Genomic DNA, 20486 nt, shown 5'->3' on the forward strand with positions numbered 1-20486 from the left:
TCCCTCTGTTCTGGTACAGATCTACTAGTCACACCCCTCCTCTCATGATCCCTCCCTCTGTTCTGGTACAGATCTACTACACCCCTCCTCTGAGGATCCCTCCCTCTGTTCTGGTACAGATCTACTAGTCACACCCCTCCTCTCATGATCCCTCCCTCTGTTCTGGTACAGATCTACTACACCCCTCCTCTCATGATCCCTCCCTCTGTTCTGGTACAGATCTACTAGTCACACCCCTCCTCTCAGGGTCCCTCCCTCTGTTCTGGTACAGATCTACTACACCCCTCCTCTGAGGATCCCTCCCTCTGTTCTGGTACAGATCTACTACACCCCTCCTCTCAGGATCCCTCCCTCTGCTTTCTTCACTGCCTCAGTATATGACAACTTCTGCACTACTCTAACCCTGGAAACCTCAACCTGCCTCTCTCACACGGGACATTTCTGATCCCCAGGCCCCTTGGGACCCCCTACAGTTAACACATACACCTACTTTCCCCAATACTACACATTTGTCCGTCTCATGCCCTTCTGCACACTTCTCACACCTTGGAACGCTGATCAACAGTGAAGAGAGCATGGCAGGCACGCTAATCTGGCAGTTACATCTCAATTGTATTTCCTGGATTCCTGACCTCCCTCGTCTCCATGTCAAAGCTTACAGCAGCAGAATAGCTGAGGTTTCTCTGCATTTTGGAGAAATGGGCAAAGAGAGAGAGAGAGAGAGAGAGAGAGTACACAAGGACAGATTACCGTGCCTGCCATGCTCTTTTCACCGTTGATCAAGGGATAATGAATGCCTGGTTGCCAGGTCCCCAGTCAGACACCACCTGAGTTTTATAGTTAAATTACAGGAGCTAGCTGATACATGGGAGAATAGCCTGGTCTCAGATCTGTTTGTGCAGTTTGGTATGACAAGTAGCACGATGGCACAAAACAGACTCCTACCCAGGCTTGATAATACCTGTAGAATGAATGGAAGCCATTTATACAGAACGTTGTTGTAGCCCTTTAGCTCTAAAACTGTTGCTCCACACTGGGTGAAAGATGAAAGAGTAACCTGTCATCTAAAACAATGAATGGAAAAGCTCACTTGGCTGCATCTGAAAATGGCGGTCTCGGGCTCCGGTCAATATAGGAGGACAGGGTGATATTTGTGACACAGCCACTGAATGGAACTACTGTTTCCCGACAGGTACATGAACGCTGCCACGGTGGGTGGGGACGTGCTGATCACAGCCACAGTGTTGAAGCTGTGGACGGGACCGCTGGCATTCACTACTGTCGACCTCACTGGAAAAGCCTCTGGGAAAACTCATCGCAACATAAGACACTCAAAAGCACCTTGGTAGCTACTTGATGTCGGGTGGGTGCTTTCCCAAAACGCTGACCTTGGGTCAGTTTTGCATTTCCACACTAAAGGTTAGGATTGGGGGAGAGGAAGCTGAACCTTAGATCGCGTTGCTAGGGGGAAACTTCACCCCGGAGCCACTGTCAGCCAATCAGCAATTGTCACACTGCTACTGTGGCACTGTGTTAGTCAGCAAGTCTGTGGAGGGGTGAAGAAAGATGATTATTTTGTGTAATCTAATTGTGCAGTAAATATTTATCTACACACTTTGTATGAACAATAAAACACACCAGGAAATACTTTACGTTGATATTGTATTGGGATGTGTTCAGCAGTGTTGTTTTCTAGATTCATTTCAAAATAAAGAATCAACTCAGGGGAACACGTTGACCTGCCTTCAGGGGAACGCATTGACCTACCTTCAGGGGAACACATTGACCTGCCTTCAGGGGAACGCATTGACCTACCTTCAGGGGAACACATTGACCTGCCTCCTTCAGGGGAACACATTGACCTGCCTTCAGGGGAACACATTGACCTACCTTCAGGGGAACACATTGACCTGCCTCCTTCAGGGGAACACATTGACCTGCCTTCAGGGGAACACATTGACCTGCCTTCAGGGGAACACATTGTCCTGCCTTCAGGGGAACACATTGACCTGCCTCCTTCAGGGGAACACGTTGACCTGCCTTCAGGGGAACACATTGACCTGCCTCCTTCAGGGGAACACATTGACCTGCCTTCAGGGGAACACATTGACCTGCCTTCAGGGGAACACATTGACCTGCCTTCAGGGGAACACATTGACCTGCCTTCAGGGGAACACGTTGACCTGCCTTCAGGGGAACACATTGACCTGCCTTCAGGGGAACACATTGACCTACCTTCAGGGGAACACATTGACCTGCCTTCAGGGGAACACATTGACCTGCCTTCAGGGGAACACATTGACCTGCTTCCTTCAGGGGAACACGTTGACCTGCCTTCAGGGGAACACATTGACCTGCCTCCTTCAGGGGAACACATTGACCTGCCTTCAGGGGAACACATTGACCTACCTTCAGGGGAACACATTGACCTGCCTTCAGGGGAACACATTGACCTGCCTTCAGGGGAACACATTGACCTGCCTTCAGGGGAACGCATTGACCTACCTTCAGGGGAACACATTGACCTGCCTCCTTCAGGGGAACACATTGACCTACCTTCAGGGGAACACATTGACCTACCTTCAGGGGAACACATTGACCTACCTTCAGGGGAACACATTGACCTGCCTCCTTCAGGGGAACACATTGACCTGCCTTCAGGGGAACACATTGACCTGCCTTCAGGGGAACACATTGACCTGCCTTCAGGGGAACACATTGACCTGCCTTCAGGGGAACACATTGACCTGCCTTCAGGGGAACACATTGACCTGCCTTCAGGGGAACACATTGACCTACCTTCAGGGGAACACATTGACCTACCTTCAGGGGAACACATTGACCTGCCTTCAGGGGAACACATTGACCTGCCTTCAGGGGAACACATTGACCTGCCTTCAGGGGAACACATTGACCTACCTTCAGGGGAACACATTGACCTGCCTTCAGGGGAACACATTGACCTGCCTTCAGGGGAACACATTGACCTGCCTTCAGGGGAACACATTGACCTGCCTTCAGGGGAACACATTGCCATCAGGGGAACACATTGACCTGCCTTCAGGGGAACACATTGACCTGCCTTCAGGGGAACACATTGACCTGCCTTCAGGGGAACACATTGACCTGCCTTCAGGGGAACACATTGACCTGCCTTCAGGGGAACACATTGACCTGCCTTCAGGGGGACACATTGACCTGCCTTCAGGGGAACACATTGACCTGCCTTCAGGGGAACACATTGACCTGCCTTCAGGGGAACACATTGACCTACCTTCAGGGGAACACATTGACCTGCCTTCAGGGGAACACATTGACCTGCCTTCAGGGGAACACATTGACCTGCCTTCAGGGGAACACATTGACCTGCCTTCAGGGGAACACATTGACCTGCCTTCAGGGGAACACATTGACCTGCCTTCAGGGGAACACATTGAACTGCCTTCAGGGGAACACATTGACCTGCCTTCAGGGGAACACATTGCCTTCAGGGGAACACATTGACCTGCCTTCAGGGGAACACATTGACCTACCTTCAGGGGAACACATTGACCTACCTTCAGGGGAACACATTGACCTACCTTCAGGGGAACACATTGACCTGCCTTCAGGGGAACACGTTGACCTGCCTTCAGGGGAACACGTTGACCTGCCTTCAGGGGAACACGTTGACCTGCCTTCAGGGGAACACATTGACCTGCCTTCAGGGGAACACATTGACCTGCCTTCAGGGGAACACATTGACCTGCCTTCAGGGGAACACATTGACCTGCCTTCAGGGGAACACATTGACCTGCCTTCAGGGGAACACATTGACCTGCCTTCAGGGGAACACATTGACCTGCCTTCAGGGGAACACATTGACCTACCTTCAGGGGAACACATTGACCTGCCTTCAGGGGAACACATTGACCTGCCTTCAGGGGAACACATTGACCTGCCTTCAGGGGAACACATTGACCTGCCTTCAGGGGAACACATTGCCTTCAGGGGAACACATTGACCTGCCTTCAGGGGAACACATTGCCTTCAGGGGAACACATTGACCTGCCTTCAGGGGAACACATTGACCTGCCTTCAGGGGAACACATTGACCTACCTTCAGGGGAACACATTGACCTGCCTTCAGGGGAACACATTGACCTGCCTTCAGGGGAACACATTGACCTGCCTTCAGGGGAACACATTGACCTGCCTTCAGGGGAACACATTGACCTGCCTTCAGGGGAACACATTGACCTGCCTTCAGGGGAACACATTGACCTGCCTTCAGGGGAACACGTTGACCTGCCTTCAGGGGAACACATTGACCTGCCTTCAGGGGAACACATTGACCTGCCTTCAGGGGAACACATTGACCTGCCTTCAGGGGAACACGTTGACCTGCCTTCAGGGGAACACGTTGACCTGCCTTCAGGGGAACACATTGACCTGCCTTCAGGGGAACACATTGACCTGCCTTCAGGGGAACACATTGACCTGCCTTCAGGGGAACACATTGACCTGCCTTCAGGGGAACACATTGACCTGCCTTCAGGGGAACACATTGACCTGCCTTCAGGGGAACACGTTGACCTGCCTTCAGGGGAACACGTTGACCTGCCTTCAGGGGAACACATTGACCTGCCTTCAGGGGAACACATTGACCTGCCTTCAGGGGAACACATTGACCTGCCTTCAGGGGAACACGTTGACCTGCCTTCAGGGGAACACATTGACCTGCCTTCAGGGGGACACATTGACCTGCCTTCAGGGGAACACATTGACCTGCCTTCAGGGGAACACATTGACCTGCCTTCAGGGGAACACATTGACCTGCCTTCAGGGGAACACATTGACCTGCCTTCAGGGGAACACATTGACCTGCCTTCAGGGGAACACATTGACCTACCTTCAGGGGAACACATTGACCTACTTTCAGGGGAACACGTTGACCTGCCTTCAGGGGAACACGTTGACCTGCCTTCAGGGGAACACGTTGACCTGCCTTCAGGGGAACACGTTGACCTGCCTTCAGGGGAACACATTGACCAGCCTTCAGGGGAACACATTGACCTGCCTTCAGGGGAACACATTGACCTGCCTTCAGGGGAACACATTGACCTGCCTTCAGGGGAACACATTGACCTGCCTTCAGGGGAACACATTGACCTACCTTCAGGGGAACACATTGACCTGCCTTCAGGGGAACACATTGACCTGCCTTCAGGGGAACACATTGACCTGCCTTCAGGGGAACACATTGACCTGCCTTCAGGGGAACACGTTGACCTGCCTTCAGGGGAACACGTTGACCTGCCTTCAGGGGAACACGTTGACCTGCCTTCAGGGGAACACGTTGACCTGCCTTCAGGGGAACACATTGACCTGCCTTCAGGGGAACACATTGACCTGCCTTCAGGGGAACACGTTGACCTGCCTTCAGGGGAACACATTGACCTGCCTTCAGGGGAACACATTGACCTGCCTTCAGGGGAACACATTGACCTGCCTTCAGGGGAACACATTGACCTGCCTTCAGGGGAACACATTGACCTGCCTTCAGGGGAACACATTGACCTGCCTTCAGGGGAACACATTGACCTGCCTTCAGGGGAACACATTGACCTGCCTTCAGGGGAACACGTTGACCTGCCTTCAGGGGAACACGTTGACCTGCCTTCAGGGGAACACATTGACCTGCCTTCAGGGGAACACATTGACCTGCCTTCAGGGGAACACGTTGACCTGCCTTCAGGGGAACACGTTGACCTGCCTTCAGGGGAACACGTTGACCTGCCTTCAGGGGAACACATTGACCTGCCTTCAGGGGAACACGTTGACCTGCCTTCAGGGGAACACGTTGACCTGCCTTCAGGGGAACACGTTGACCTGCCTTCAGGGGAACACGTTGACCTGCCTTCAGGGGAACACATTGACCTGCCTTCAGGGGGACACATTGACCTGCCTTCAGGGGAACACATTGACCTGCCTTCAGGGGAACACATTGACCTGCCTTCAGGGGAACACATTGACCTGCCTTCAGGGGAACACATTGACCTGCCTTCAGGGGAACACATTGACCTGCCTTCAGGGGAACACATTGACCTACCTTCAGGGGAACACATTGACCTACCTTCAGGGGAACACATTGAATCAAAAGAAAAACCTAAATTAAAATGTACAGACTGTACTGTTTCCCCCAGCAAAGCAAGCCTGCAAAACATTATTATTATAATTATTATTTTATTTTTAAACACACCCATTTTATAAGCACCACATCAATTAGTACTCTTAGGATACTGTTGTTTGTCAAATGAAGGAACATAAATCCGGTGATCACATTCATGTCACTCAACAACCTGTTCCATTGTTAGGTACATTATCTTAACAAGCTTCAGCATCTAACCAACATCGACACCGTGTGTCTGTCCGCACCATGCGATTCACAACACTGGTCTCAAAACTCCCTCCCAACTGTTCTCATCTGTACTCCAGCTCTTACCAAAAATGATCTACCTGGAATATTTCACAGGAATGCAAATGACAGCCAAAATCAATTTAAAAAAAACAAACAAACACCCAGCTTCAAACATAGGAGGCTTACAAGGAAAGCTAAGAAGAAAATACCTACAACAAATGATTTTTAAATACTGTGCATATGTACCTTTAAAAAGGGGAGGTGTTTTAACTACACCTCACCTGTCATCATAGATGTTGTTCTAGAACCCCCTCTGGGCATCTTTTCCTCTTTAAAAACACATCATAGATGTTGTTCTAGAACCCCCTCTGGGCATCTTTTCCTCTTTAAAAACACATCATAGATGTTGTTCTAGAACCCCCTCTGGGCATCTTTTCCTCTTTAAAAACACATCATAGATGTTGTTCTAGAACCCCCTCTGGGCATCTTTTCCTCTTTAAAAACACATCATAGATGTTGTTCTAGAACCCCCTCTGGGCATCTTTTCCTCTTTAAAAACACATCATAGATGTTGTTCTAGAACCCCCTCTGGGCATCTTTTCCTCTTTAAAAACACATCATAGATGTTGTTCTAGAACCCCCCCTGGGCATCTTTTCCTCTTTAAAAACACATCATAGATGTTGTTCTAGAACCCCCCTGGGCATCTTTTCCTCTTTAAAAACACATCATAGATGTTGTTCTAGAACCCCCCCTGGGCATCTTTTCCTCTTTAAAAACACATCATAGATGTTGTTCTAGAACCCCCCTGGGCATCTTTTCCTCTTTAAAAACACATCATAGATGTTGTTCTAGAACCCCCTCTGGGCATCTTTTCCTCTTTAAACACACATCATAGATGTTGTTCTAGAACCCCCTCTGGGCATCTTTTCCTCTTTAAAAACACATCATAGATGTTGTTCTAGAACCCCCTCTGGGCATCTTTTCCTCTTTAAAAACACATCATAGATGTCGTTCTAGAACCCCCCCCTGGGCATCTTTTCCTCTTTAAAAACACATCATAGATGTTGTTCTAGAACCCCCCCTGGGCATCTTTTCCTCTTTAAAAACACATCATAGATGTCGTTCTAGAACCCCCTCTGGGCATCTTTTCCTCTTTAAAAACACATCATAGATGTTGTTCTAGAACCCCCTCTGGGCATCTTTTCCTCTTTAAAAACACATCATAGATGTTGTTCTAGAACCCCCCTGGGCATCTTTTCCTCTTTAAAAACACATCATAGATGTTGTTCTAGAACCCCCTGGGCATCTTTTCCTCTTTAAAAACACATCATAGATGTTGTTCTAGAACCCCCCTGGGCATCTTTTCCTCTTTAAAAACACATCATAGATGTTGTTCTAGAACCCCCCTGGGCATCTTTTCCTCTTTAAAAACACATCATAGATGTTGTTCTAGAACCCCCTCTGGGCATCTTTTCCTCTTTAAAAACACATCATAGATGTTGTTCTAGAACCCCCTCTGGGCATCTTTTCCTCTTTAAACACACATCATAGATGTTGTTCTAGAACCCCCTCTGGGCATCTTTTCCTCTTTAAAAACACATCATAGATGTTGTTCTAGAACCCCCTCTGGGCATCTTTTCCTCTTTAAAAACACATCATAGATGTCGTTCTAGAACCCCCCCCTGGGCATCTTTTCCTCTTTAAAAACACATCATAGATGTTGTTCTAGAACCCCCCCTGGGCATCTTTTCCTCTTTAAAAACACATCATAGATGTCGTTCTAGAACCCCCTCTGGGCATCTTTTCCTCTTTAAAAACACATCATAGATGTCGTTCTAGAACCCCCCCTGGGCATCTTTTCCTCTTTAAAAACACATCATAGATGTCGTTCTAGAACCCCCTCTGGGCATCTTTTCCTCTTTAAAAACACATCATAGATGTCGTTCTAGAACCCCCCCCGGGCATCTTTTCCTCTTTAAAAACATCTTTCAAATGACAGAAGCTTTTACAATCTTTGACATGGGTTACAATGTGTCCAGCAGAGACTGAACCTCATGAAAGCCTGTGTGGCTTTTGTTCCTGCTTGGTAGCAACATAAAGAGTTCCTTCAGTGACTGGACTGGTCTGTTGACAGTGCAGCTCCATGGGGGGAATAACCAACCACTCAAAATCAATGTTTGTGTAGGTTCAAAATAAACAAGATGGAGGACAAAAGGGAAAACCAAGCCGAAACTGGTCGGAGGAGGAAGCTTGGTAAGGAAAAACAAACGTGCTTCAGGAGGACGTAAATTAATGTATGAACAAGTGTTTAACAACAAAAAGGGAGATCCAAGCACCTGTTCAATTCTATTCAAAAGGAAGGATGTGTGGTGGATGAGAGAGAGAGATCAACTTGCTTCAGTGACTTGTGGGTTAATCTTCCTTGTGTTGTGGGTGGAAGCCATGGAGGCCGGCTGGGCCTAGTCGGGCATGTACGGGAGGAGATGGTCTTCCATGTCGCCAACGCCCCAGCACGTTAGCTGGTCCTGGGGCAGGTACAGGCAAAGGCTGCACAACTTAAAAACTGTGGCCTTGGTTTTAGGAGTCTGACAGGGGAGAGAAGGGATGACAAGAGAAAACATGGTTGACAACGGGGGAGAAGAGGGGGACAAGAGAAAACATGGTTGACAACATGGAAGAGACCACAGAAATAAAATCTATTAACAATTAGTAATTCCACTTATACATTATATTTCTGTGGGTAAGACATCATCGCCCCATGACAGAATGATTCTCTACCGCCATCGTTAGAGCTCTCAGCTTTACCAAAGCCATTGTGTGACTAGTGCAGTGGTGACAGGTTAGCATTGAGGGGAGTCTGCCACAAAGAGAAGGAATGTTAGCCTGGAGCCACACGTCTCCTGGAGCCACACGTCTCCTGGAGCCACACGTCTCCTGGAGCCACACGTCGCCGGGAGCAACACGTCTCCTGGAGCTACACGTCGCCGGGAGTAACACGTCTCCTGGAGCTACACGTCTCCTGGAGCCACACGTCGCCAGGAGCTACACGTCGCCGGGAGCAACTGTCTAACCCTGTAGAAATAAAATAGGTACTCCGCCGTGGTTTAGCAACATTGTCTGAATGAACCTAATTGAATCAATGGCTCCCAACGGAGTACTACAACTCAATAGGCTATTAGCTTCCCCAAAGCCATTGTGTGGCTGCACTTGGTTGAGTGGCATTATGTTTGAATTAAGGGGGGAGTCTGAAGTCAGACACAAACACAAATGAGTGGTCAGTCTGCTTCTCTACGTCCCAAAAAGATGGCACCCTATTCCCTACATAGCATCCCCTTTTCCTCCAAACATAACGATGGTCATTATGATCAAACAATCATTTTTTTGTGTCATCAGACCAGAGGACATTTCTCCAAAAAGTACTATCTTTGTCCCCATGTGCAATTGCAAACCGTAGTCTGGCTTTTTTATGGCAGTTTTGGAGCAGTGGCTTCTTCCTTGCTGAGCTGCCTTTCAGGTTATGTCGATATAGGACTCATTTTACTGTGGATATAGATACTTTTGTACCCGTTTCCTCCAACATCTTCACAAGGTCCTTTGCTGTTGTTCTGGGATTGATTTGCACTTTTCGCACCAAAGTACGTTCATCTCTAGAAGCGTCTCCTTCCTGAGCGGTATGACGGCTGCGTTGTCCCATGGTGTTTATACTTGGGTACTATTGTTTGTACAGATGAACGTGGTACCTTCAGGTGTTTGGAAATTGGTCACAACATCCACAAGTACACCTCCAATTGACTCAAATGATGTCAATTAGCCTATCAGAAGCTTCTAAAGCCATGACATCATTTTCTGGCATTTTCAAAGCTGTTTAAAGGCAGTCAACTTAGTGTATGTAAACTTCTGACCCACTGGAATTGTGATACAGTGAATTATAAGTGAAATAATCTGTCTGTAAACAATTGTTGGAGAAAATGACTAAGTGGATGTAAACGTACAAATTCAACTGTATGTAAATAAGTTATCTTTGCTTTTACTCAAGAATGACAATTGGGTACTTTTTCCACCACTGTGTGTGAGTGATCAGATGATGGAGTGAGGGTTTGTGTGAATGATCAGCTGATGGAGTGAGGGTTTGTGTGAGTGATCAGCTGATGGAGTGAGGGTTTGTGTGAGTGATCAGATGATGGAGTGAGGGTTTGTGTGAGTGATCAGCCGATGGAGTGAGGGTTTGTGTGAGTGATCAGATGATGGAGTGAGGGTTTGTGTGAGTGATCAGCTGATGGAGTGAGGGTTTATGTGAGTGATCAGATGATGGAGTGAGGGTTTGTGTGAGTGATCAGAGGATGGAGTGAGGGTTTGTGTGAGTGATCAGAGGATGGAGTGAGGGTTTGTGTGAGTGATCAGAGGATGGAGTGAGGGTTTGTGTGAGTGATCAGCTGATGGAGTGAGGGTTTGTGTGAGTGATCAGCCGATGGAGTGAGGGTTTGTGTGAGTGATCAGCTGATGGAGTGAGGGTTTGTGTGAGTGATCAGAGGATGGAGTGAGGGTTTGTGTGAGTGATCAGCTGATGGAGTGAGGGTTTATGTGAGTGATCAGATGATGGAGTGAGGGTTTGTGTGAGTGATCAGAGGATGGAGTGAGGGTTTGTGTGAGTGATCAGAGGATGGAGTGAGGGTTTGTGAGAGTGATCAGAGGATGGAGTGAGGGTTTGTGTGAGTGATCAGCTGATGGAGTGAGGGTTTGTGTGAGTGTGCATAGAGAGAATAAAGAGTCTAAGAAACAGGGGTAACTCAGATAGTCCATGTAGCTTTAACCAGTAGTTTTACTGGTTAGGGATGGAAGCTGTTCAAACTTGATGCAGGTTAATAAAATATATTATAAACATATCTTGTGTAATTTCCATTTTTGTATGTTGTTGAATCAAACAGCTGGCCATCACGGTCTAGCCGTTGTTGGTGAGGGAAAGTGTCTGACAGAGAGATTCACAGTCAAAGTGTGTCTCTATATACTAGTGTCATGAATATATTTAATTGCAAAGCTTTTTTTTGCGGAAGCAGAGAGAGAACAGTCTATGGCTTTGGTGGTCAAACTTTTTCAACCTCCTGAGGGGGAAGAAGCAATATCCCGCGTTCTTTACAACTGCGTGTGTTTCGACTATTTTAAGGGAGAGGTTGTTCTGGCACCACACTGCCAGGTCACGGACCTCCTCCCTGTCAGCTGGCACATTGTGGCAGGTGATCAGGCCGACCATCGTCATGTCGTCAGGAATCTCGATGGTGTTGTAATCGTGCATGGCCACGCAATTGTGGGTGAACAGAGTACAGGAGGGGACTAAGGGGCCCCCAGTTGAGGGTCAGGGTGGCATATGTGTTGTTACCTATCCTTACCAACTGGGGGCGGCCCATCAGGAAGTCCAGGATCCAGTTGCAGAGGGAGGTGTTTAGTCCCAGGGTCCTTAGCTTAGTGATGAGCTATGAGGGCAGTCTGGTGTTGAACGCTGATCTGTAGTCAATGAACAGCATTCTCACACAGGGGGTCCTTTTGTCCAGGTGGGAGAGGACAGTGTGAAGTGCAGTAGAGATTGCATCATCTATGGATCTGTTGGGGCGGTATGTAAATTGGGAGTGGATCTAGGGTGTCTGGGATGGTGGACGAATTGTGTGCCATAACCAGCCTCTCAAAGCACTTCCCGATGACAGAAGTGAGTGCTACAGGAAGTTAGTCATTGGCCTGAAGCGTTAGAAGTTCTTGCGGGATGATAGTGGGCATCGTAAAACACATTCAGATCGTTCACGTCCCGAAAGTAGGATTTCGCAACGTAATACATCGGATAATTATCACCGAGGTCTTGACAGAGCCTCTTTCTGGCATCGACTTCACGTTGTGGTGGTCTGCAAAGTTGTTTCCCCCCGAGGTCGCAAAGAGCCAAATTAACACACTGAATTAAATGTAAAAGGCTTTGAACATAAAACCGCTTGGTGCATTCTCACGCAAAGGGTTAAAACTCTCAACCACTTTGGACGGCGACATGGAGGGTTGGACCATCGGTTATTCTTATAGGAGTATCTACACAATTAACATTTAGCCTATTGGTTGAACGATACACCCTATTGACCACAGCCCCGTGGGTGGAAAGCAGGACTGACCTGTAAGTGCTGTCGGTCCAGAAAGAGGAAGACCGACTGAGTTGGGTTGTTCATAACCATTCCAGCCTTGTCCCTCCGGCCGACAGCATGCAACAACTGCTTCTCGTAGTCTCCATGATGAAACTCAAACTTGGCCTGTGGATAAATAAAAACAGAAAATACATGTGGGATACAACACTTCGTAAAAATGTACTTTTTGCGACGTAAAAAAAACAGCTCAATTTCAATAGGCCCTACTACGTGCACCATGACCGGCCATCAACGTGACAGTACAGAATATTAGTTGAATATATTACATGTGATTTCAGGGGTATATTCACGAGGAACACACAAAAAATCTAATAAACCAAAACAGGGAGGGACTACCTGATTGTATCCAATAAACACTCTCTCTCTCTCTCTCTCTCTCAAACCTTTTTCCTACTGTGTGATCTAATGAATAGGACCCAGGTGTGTAGCCATTTGGTGAAGGAAGCTACATGTTTTACCTGAACAGGCCTGAAGGGTTCTTCCTCGGCCCCCTTCCATCTGGAGAACAAGAGACAGACTATCTTCTCTATGTCGTTGCGCGGCCACAGGATGAAGTCCATCTCCTGGGTGCATCCTATGACATCCTGCATCAACAACAACAACAACAACCGAGAAATGACACATTATGTCTGTGAGCGTCAATAAACAACACATTATGTCTGTGAGCGTCAATAAACACCACATTATGTCTGTGAGCGTCAATAAACACCACATTATGTCTGTGAGCGTCAATAAACAACACATTATGTCTGTGAGCGTCAATAAACACCACATTATGTCTGTGAGTGTCAATAAACACCACATTATGTCTGTGAGCGTCAATAAACACCACATTATGTCTGTGAGCGTCAATAAACAACACATTATGTCTGTGAGCGTCAATAAACAACACATTATGTCTGTGAGCGTCAATAAACACCACATTATGTCTGTGAGTGTCAATAAACACCACATTATGTCTGTGAGCGTCAATAAACACCACATTATGTCTGTGAGCGTCAATAAACAACACATTATGTCTGTGAGCGTCAATAAACAACACATTATGTCTGTGAGCGTCAATGAACAACACATTATGTCTGTGAGCGTCAATAAACAACACATTATGTCTGTGAGCGTCAATAAACAACACATTATGTCTGTGAGCGTCAATAAACAACACATTATGTCTGTGAGCGTCAATAAACAACACATTATGTCTGTGAGCGTCAATAAACAACACATTATGTCTGTGAGCGTCAATAAACAACACATTATGTCTGTGAGCGTCAATAAACAACACATTATGTCTGTGAGCGTCAATAAACAACACATTATGTCTGTGAGCGTCAATAAACAACACATTATGTCTGTGAGCGTCAATAAACAACACATCATGTCTGTGAGCGTCAATAAACAACACATCATGTCTGTGAGCGTCAATAAACAACACATTATGTCTGTGAGCGTCGATAAAGAACACATTATGTCTGTGAGCGTCAATAAACAACACATTATGTCTGTGAGCGTCAATAAACAACACATTATGTCTGTGAGCATCAATAAACAACACATTATGTCTGTGAGCGTCAATAAACACCACATTATGTCTGTGAGCGTCGATAAACACCACATTATGTCTGTGAGCGTCAATAAACAACACATTATGTCTGTGAGCGTCAATAAACAACACATTATGTCAGTGTTTACCCAGGACAATGAAAAACACATTATGTCTGTGAGCGTCAATAAACAACACATTATGTCAGTGTTTACCCAAAGGACAATGTGGGCCCGCTGGCGAAAGGCTCCAGTGTGAGTCAGACTAGTAGAAATTAGGAACCTTCATTGTTGACATTTCCTTAACAACAATAAGGAGGAATGTGGGTGTGGTTTTTAGGTTATCCCAATGGAAGGAATGCAGTTCTTGACTTACCCTGCGCATTGATTGGTAGCGTGGGGCGTGCAACTGCACGACATCTTTCTGCAGAAGTTCCATGGAGCTCTGGAGGGAGTAGCTGGAAGCCTGCACACCTTTCAGGATATTGTCTTCATAGTTGTTGGTCATCACTGGTACCACTTCAGCTACCTCGAACAGCGCACACTTCTTCTTCTGAAGGAGCAGAGAGACAGGGAATGGATGAGAATAACAGTGCAGACTGCTGCCATTGGAAGGAGCAGAGAAACAGGGAAGAGACATTAAGATCAACGGGCAGACAAGTCGATCACACCAGAGAAGTTACTAGCTAAAGAATGGTTGTCCCAAATGGCACCCTATATAGTGCACCACTTTTGGGTAGGGCCCTATGGCACCCTATTCCCTATATAGTGCACTACTTTTGGGCAGGGCCCTATGGCACCATATTCCCTATATAGTGCACTACTTTTGGGCAGGGCCCTATGGCACCCTATTCCCTATATAATGCACTACTTTTGGGCAGGTCCCATAGGGTACTTCTCTATAATACTCACTTTGTCTTTGAAAACAAAGGCTATGTAGATCTTGAAGTCAAACTGGTCAGCCAAAGATTCCCTTTTCTTCTGAATCTGAGCACGGAGTCGATTCCTAGTTTGGTTTCTTCTCCAGATTGGGTCTCCCATTATTAGATTTTGATGCTAGTGGTCTTCTCTTTTACAGAATATTTTTGCCTATACTTTCGAGTTGTCTATTTAGCTTTTGAGATGTAGCTACTACCCCATTCAGAACCGAGAAATCAAATGATTCTGAATTCGCTCTTTTGAAATGCCCACCAACTGAAGGAGGAATTCATGAAATATCAAACTATGTAAGTTGTATGTGGGTGGGAGGGGTTCTTAATATTTCGCTACATTTGTTTCATGAGTTATTCAAGAAGCCATGTGATTAAAAGCATGACATTCAAATACAAGCCAAATTAAACTTTAATTCAACACGTCATTGGCCTACTGATAACATGAACAAATCGTATTTTGGTACACCTTTCTCCTTTCTGTTACTGACAACAAACTACTAACAGAAAGAATAGCTATTTCAACAACAAAAAACATACCGACACTACTTCTCACTACTGAAATACAAGGCTACTACTCAAAACTAGCAGACACAATTCATACTGTCGTCTTGTCAAACTCAAAGCTTTGTCCATGACTGACGTGGTTTGTGTTCAGACCGCGTTATGAGCGTAATACTGGCAGACTGGGGGGGTACAGACAACCATCATGGAAAGTAATACCAGATGTTGACACCAGGTTTGAGTTTACAACATTGACGTTTAACAAAATAACCTGACATCTCCAGGGGCCTTGGCCTCGTTTACTGCTATTGAACTGGGCCGGGGCCTCGTTTACTGTTATTGAACTGGCCTGGGGCCTCGTTTACTGCTATTGAACTGGCCCGGGGCCTCGTTTACTGCTATTGAACTGGCCTGGGGCCTCGTTTAATGCTATTGAACTGGCCCGGGGCCTCGTTTACTGCCATTGAACTGGCCCGGGGCCTCGTTTACTGCCATTGAACTGGGCCGGGGCCTCGTTTACTTCCATTGAACTGGCCTGGGGCCTTGTTTACTGCCATTGAACTGGCCTGGGGCCTCGTTTACTGCCATTGAACTGGCCCGGGGCCTTGTTTACTGCCATTGAACTGGCCTGGGGCCTTGTTTACTGCCATTGAACTGCGCCGGGGCCTCGTTTACTTCCATTGAACTGGCCTGGGGCCTTGTTTACTGCCATTGAACTGGCCTGGGGCCTCGTTTACTTCCATTGAACTGGCCTGGGGCCTTGTTTACTGCCATTGAACTGGCCTGGGGCCTTGTTTACTGCCATTGAACTGGCCCGGGGCCTTGTTTACTGCCATTGAACTGGCCTGGGGCCTTGTTTACTGCCATTGAACTGGCCTGGGGCCTCGTTTACCTCCATTGAACTGGCCTGGGGCCTCGTTTACTTCCATTGTCGATACTCATCGTGACGGCAATATTTTTTTTTAGCTGACGAGCTAACATGAGCTATCTAGTCTGCATACACTAACTAGTTAGTGGGTTAACTAGTTAGCTACATCATATATGTTTGTTACTTGGAGTAATTGAGGCCTGTATGTGGTGCGGTTAGCCAGCCAGCTGAGTGACATCTAACCGTTTTACATTTCCGACTGGTTTGCTATTTAATATCGGAACAGATTTAACTGTTGTATCCTGTCATTTTACATTATCATCATGATGTTAAGGATTCCCGTCGAGAGAACCAACTTGATTTTATTTAACCGACACCAATAAACGCAAGTCATAAATATCTTTCACACGCTTATTTTTTGGGGAGGTGTTAGCTATTTATCTGCGTTTTCTCTTCAGTCGTCACAACCACCAAAACTAACCCTTTGCATGCCATGTCAAGATAAATGGACAAACCAACTTAAATCCTCCGTTCTGTCAAAGGACACGCGACGTGGGTTGTCTCCTGGTGGACCCATATTGAACGATGTTTTTTGTTGTTGTAAAAAAAACGGCTTTTGTTCAGTTTCTTGTTAGTCTTCGGCCCGGTGTGGTTGAATGATCTACCCAAAATGTCTGAACTGCGTCAGACAGCCACACAGAGATATTTCCGGAGACGGAGAGAGAGGCCCAACACGGCGGAGAATATATCTCCCTCCAGCAGGTGGCGTCTTTTCGTTGTTTCAAGCAAGGACTTTTTATAATGGAGGTTTAATAATGAGAGAATGTCGAATTTGGTCGACAATTATTTTTATTTTTTTAAGATTAATGGCATATTTGACTACGTGAGTTTTATTTGATCAATTATACATTTTCTAATGCTTAAAAGTTGTTTACAAGCATAGAAAAAAAATAATGAATATAAATGGGTTTAGAAGCTCAAACTCAGACTGGTATACTCACAATGGTCATTAGTAAGACCTGGAGAAATGATGAGTACTGGGGAAGGACCATTGGTAAGGTCTGGAGTATTAAAAAGTACAAATAGCTTTAAAAAGCAGGCAAAGTTATTTCATTTGAACAAGGTTGTCTAACAGAAACCACTCCACTGCCTCTTGTGCCCCCTACTGCTGGTCAGGGGCGTTGTTTTTGAAGGATTGGTATGATGTGCAATTAATACATTGTTTTAATGTGAAATTAATATCGTTGGTTTTTAAGATTAGGGAGACGTGCATTGAATAGTGCCGCTTTTTAGGATGCCAATATAAATGAATCTGTTTATGGTTGTGTGTAATTTTGTCTTGTCTTTTAATCATTATATGTGTTATTGTTTTTACTATCGAGGGCCACTTTGGAAATAAGCGTTTTAATTCATACTTTCAAGTAATATCCTCTGGGTCCACATTGTGTATTTTGTTGTATATGACTGTTGCCTAAAATAAATGTATATTCAATAGATGAGAACTGTTGCGAGGGAGTTGTGAAACAGTGTTGTTGTTTTGTTTTTTTCACCTTTTTGTTTTCTTTTGTTCTACTGTATTATTGACTGTATGTTTGTTTATTCCATGTGTAACTCTGTGTTGTTGTTTGTGTCGCACTGCTATGCTTTATCTTGGTCAGGTCGCAGTTGTAAATGAGAACTTGTTCTCAACCAGCCTACCTGGTTAAATAAAGGTGAAATAAAATAAACAACTAAAAATAAGCAAAGAGAAACGACAGTCCATCATTACTTTAAGACATGAAGGTCAGTCAATCTGTAACATTTCAAGGACTTTGAAAGTTTCTTCAAGTGCAAAAAACAAGGAAATTTCTAAGTGACCCTTAACTTTAACTTTTGTTTAACTTTTAAAAGGTAGTATGTATGTGGATATATATATATATATATATATATATATATATATATATATATATATATCCGTTGTGTCAGATGAGTTGCACATCTAATGTTGAACCTTAATCAAGGTGTTAGAGTATACCATATATTCCTTCATAGATTCTATGTCCTAACGGTTGTTCTACATCTGCCACCAAAAAGACACTATAAATAAAGCCACAATGGTGTAATGATGTTCTTCTGCTTCGTCACCTTCTGACAGACACATCCTTTAAAGGACACCGTCGTAATGGTGAATCGTGTTCAAGTGATATTTAAGACTAGCAAAACCTGTAAAGCATCTACCACACAGTTTACATCGATAGGGTTTCTCTCCGGTGTGAATCCGCTGGTGAACTTTCAGGTTGCCTTGGGTGCTGAAGCCCCGTCCACACACAGTGCACGTGAAAGGTCTCTCCCCTGTGTGAACCAGCTTATGTCTGGCCAGATGGTAAGTGTCTTTAAAGCATTTGCCACACTCTATACAACCATATGGCTTCTCCTCCGTGTGAGTTGACTGGTGCTGTTCAAGGTCTTCCCTCTGGTCGAAGCCTTTCCCACAGTCCTTACACTGGTAGGATTTCTCCCCTGTGTGGAACAGCGTGTGTTTGGTCAGGTATTGCTTGGTAGGGAAGCCTTTGTCACATTCTTTGCATTGGAACAGTTTCTCTCCAGTGTGAATCCTCAAATACACCTTCATATATCCCTTAGATCGGAAGCATTTACCACATTCTCTGCATTTGAACGGTCTCTCGCCTGTGTGAGTGTGTAACGGATGTGAAACGGCTAGCTTAGTTAGCGGTGCGCGCTAAATAGCGTTTCAATCGGTGACGTCACCTTGCAGAGGGGCCGCAGCACCGACGATCATACCACGCTCAAAGTCTGGCACCGACGATCATACCACGCTCAAAGCCTGGCACCGACGATCATACCACGCTCAAAGTCTGGCACCGACGATCATACCCCGCTCAAAGCCTGGCACCGACGATCATACCACGCTCAAAATCTGGCACCGACGATCATACCCCGCTCAAAGCCTGGCACCGACGATCCTACCACGCTCAAAGCCTGGCACCGACGATCATACCCCGCTCAAAGCCTGGCACCGACGATCATACCACGCTCAATGTCTGGCACTGACGATCATACCCCGCTCAAAGCCTGGCACCGACGATCATACCACGCTCAAAGTCTGGCACCGACGATCATACCCCGCTCAAAGCCTGGCACCGACGATCATACCACGCTCAAAATCTGGCACCGACGATCATACCCCGCTCAAAGCCTGGCACCGACGATCCTACCACGCTCAAAGCCTGGCACCGACGATCATACCACGCTCAAAGCCTGGCACCGACGATCCTACCACGCTCAAAGCCTGGCACTGACGATCCTACCACGCTCAAAGCCTGGCACTGACGATCCTACCACGCTCAAAGCCTGGCACCGACGATACTACCACGCTCAAAGTCTGGCACCGACGATCCTACCACGCTCAAAGCCTGGCACTGACGATCATACCACGCTCAAAGCCTGGCACCAACGATCCTACCATGCTCAAAGCCTGGCACCAACGATCCTACCATGCTCAAAGCCTGGCACCAACGATCCTACCACGCTCAATGTTGCTTTAGGTCACTTGTTTTCCCCATTCTAAAGTTCAATGGAAAAGTAGCTGGATGCCTGCCTGCCTGCTTTATATAGCAAACCATGGCAACATGACTCACTGTCTGTAGGAGCAAGCCATTTTCGTGAATGGGGTGGTGTACCTAATAAACTGGACGTGGTGAGTTTTATCGTCATGTTATAGTCACCAGTCAACTCCATTATGCTCAAAGGTTACTTCAATGGCCACAGGACTAATGGATTGTAAATGAGCTTTTCACTGTAAGGTTGTAACCTGTAACCTTGTTGTATTTGGCAATTGTGACAAATAAAGTTTGATTTGATTTGAACTTCAACCGGTGAATGCTAGCTATTCTACCAGCCTGTCTGAATGAGTGTTAGCACACTAATAGCACAACCTGTACATGAAAATGTATATTTTTAAGGGGTAGGAATTAAATTGATAGCGATATCAGCAAAGTATGTTGTGTCTGACATTTTAAACAACATTCCCAGCGAAAGAGAAGACAGTCATGGTATTTAATTTAATAAGAGT

At 46.2% G+C, this 20486-nt stretch overlaps 1 protein-coding gene across 1 annotated transcript; it reads right to left on the reverse strand.

Annotated features, from left to right (window-relative positions):
- Positions 1-7807: 7807 nt before the first annotated feature.
- LOC135549475 (uncharacterized protein C6orf62 homolog) lies at positions 7808-17124 on the reverse strand. The gene is made up of 5 exons (XM_064979471.1): positions 15026-17124; positions 14490-14666; positions 13033-13158; positions 12545-12679; positions 7808-8986 (listed from the first exon to the last, which is right to left on the reverse strand). The coding sequence occupies exons 1-5, from the start codon at positions 15152-15154 to the stop codon at positions 8861-8863; spliced, it is 693 nt and encodes a 230-aa protein (XP_064835543.1). The 5' UTR covers positions 15155-17124; the 3' UTR covers positions 7808-8860.
- Positions 17125-20486: the final 3362 nt, after the last annotated feature.

The sequence above is a fragment of the Oncorhynchus masou genome, chromosome 12 (assembly GCF_036934945.1).
Source record: "Oncorhynchus masou masou isolate Uvic2021 chromosome 12, UVic_Omas_1.1, whole genome shotgun sequence".
NCBI classification, from domain to species: Eukaryota; Metazoa; Chordata; class Actinopteri; order Salmoniformes; family Salmonidae; genus Oncorhynchus; species Oncorhynchus masou.

Bases quoted from the DNA above. Each gene is read 5' to 3' on its own strand.
- LOC135549475 (XM_064979471.1), bottom strand. From the start codon at position 15,154: ATGGGAGACCCAATCTGGAGAAGAAACCAAACTAGGAATCGACTCCGT. The intron at 13,159-14,489 runs GTAAGTCAAGAA...TTGTTGATGCAG, and splicing joins GCTACCAATCAATGCGCAGG to GATGTCATAGGATGCACCCA. The intron at 12,680-13,032 runs GTAAAACATGTA...ATTTATCCACAG, and splicing joins AACCCTTCAGGCCTGTTCAG to GCCAAGTTTGAGTTTCATCA.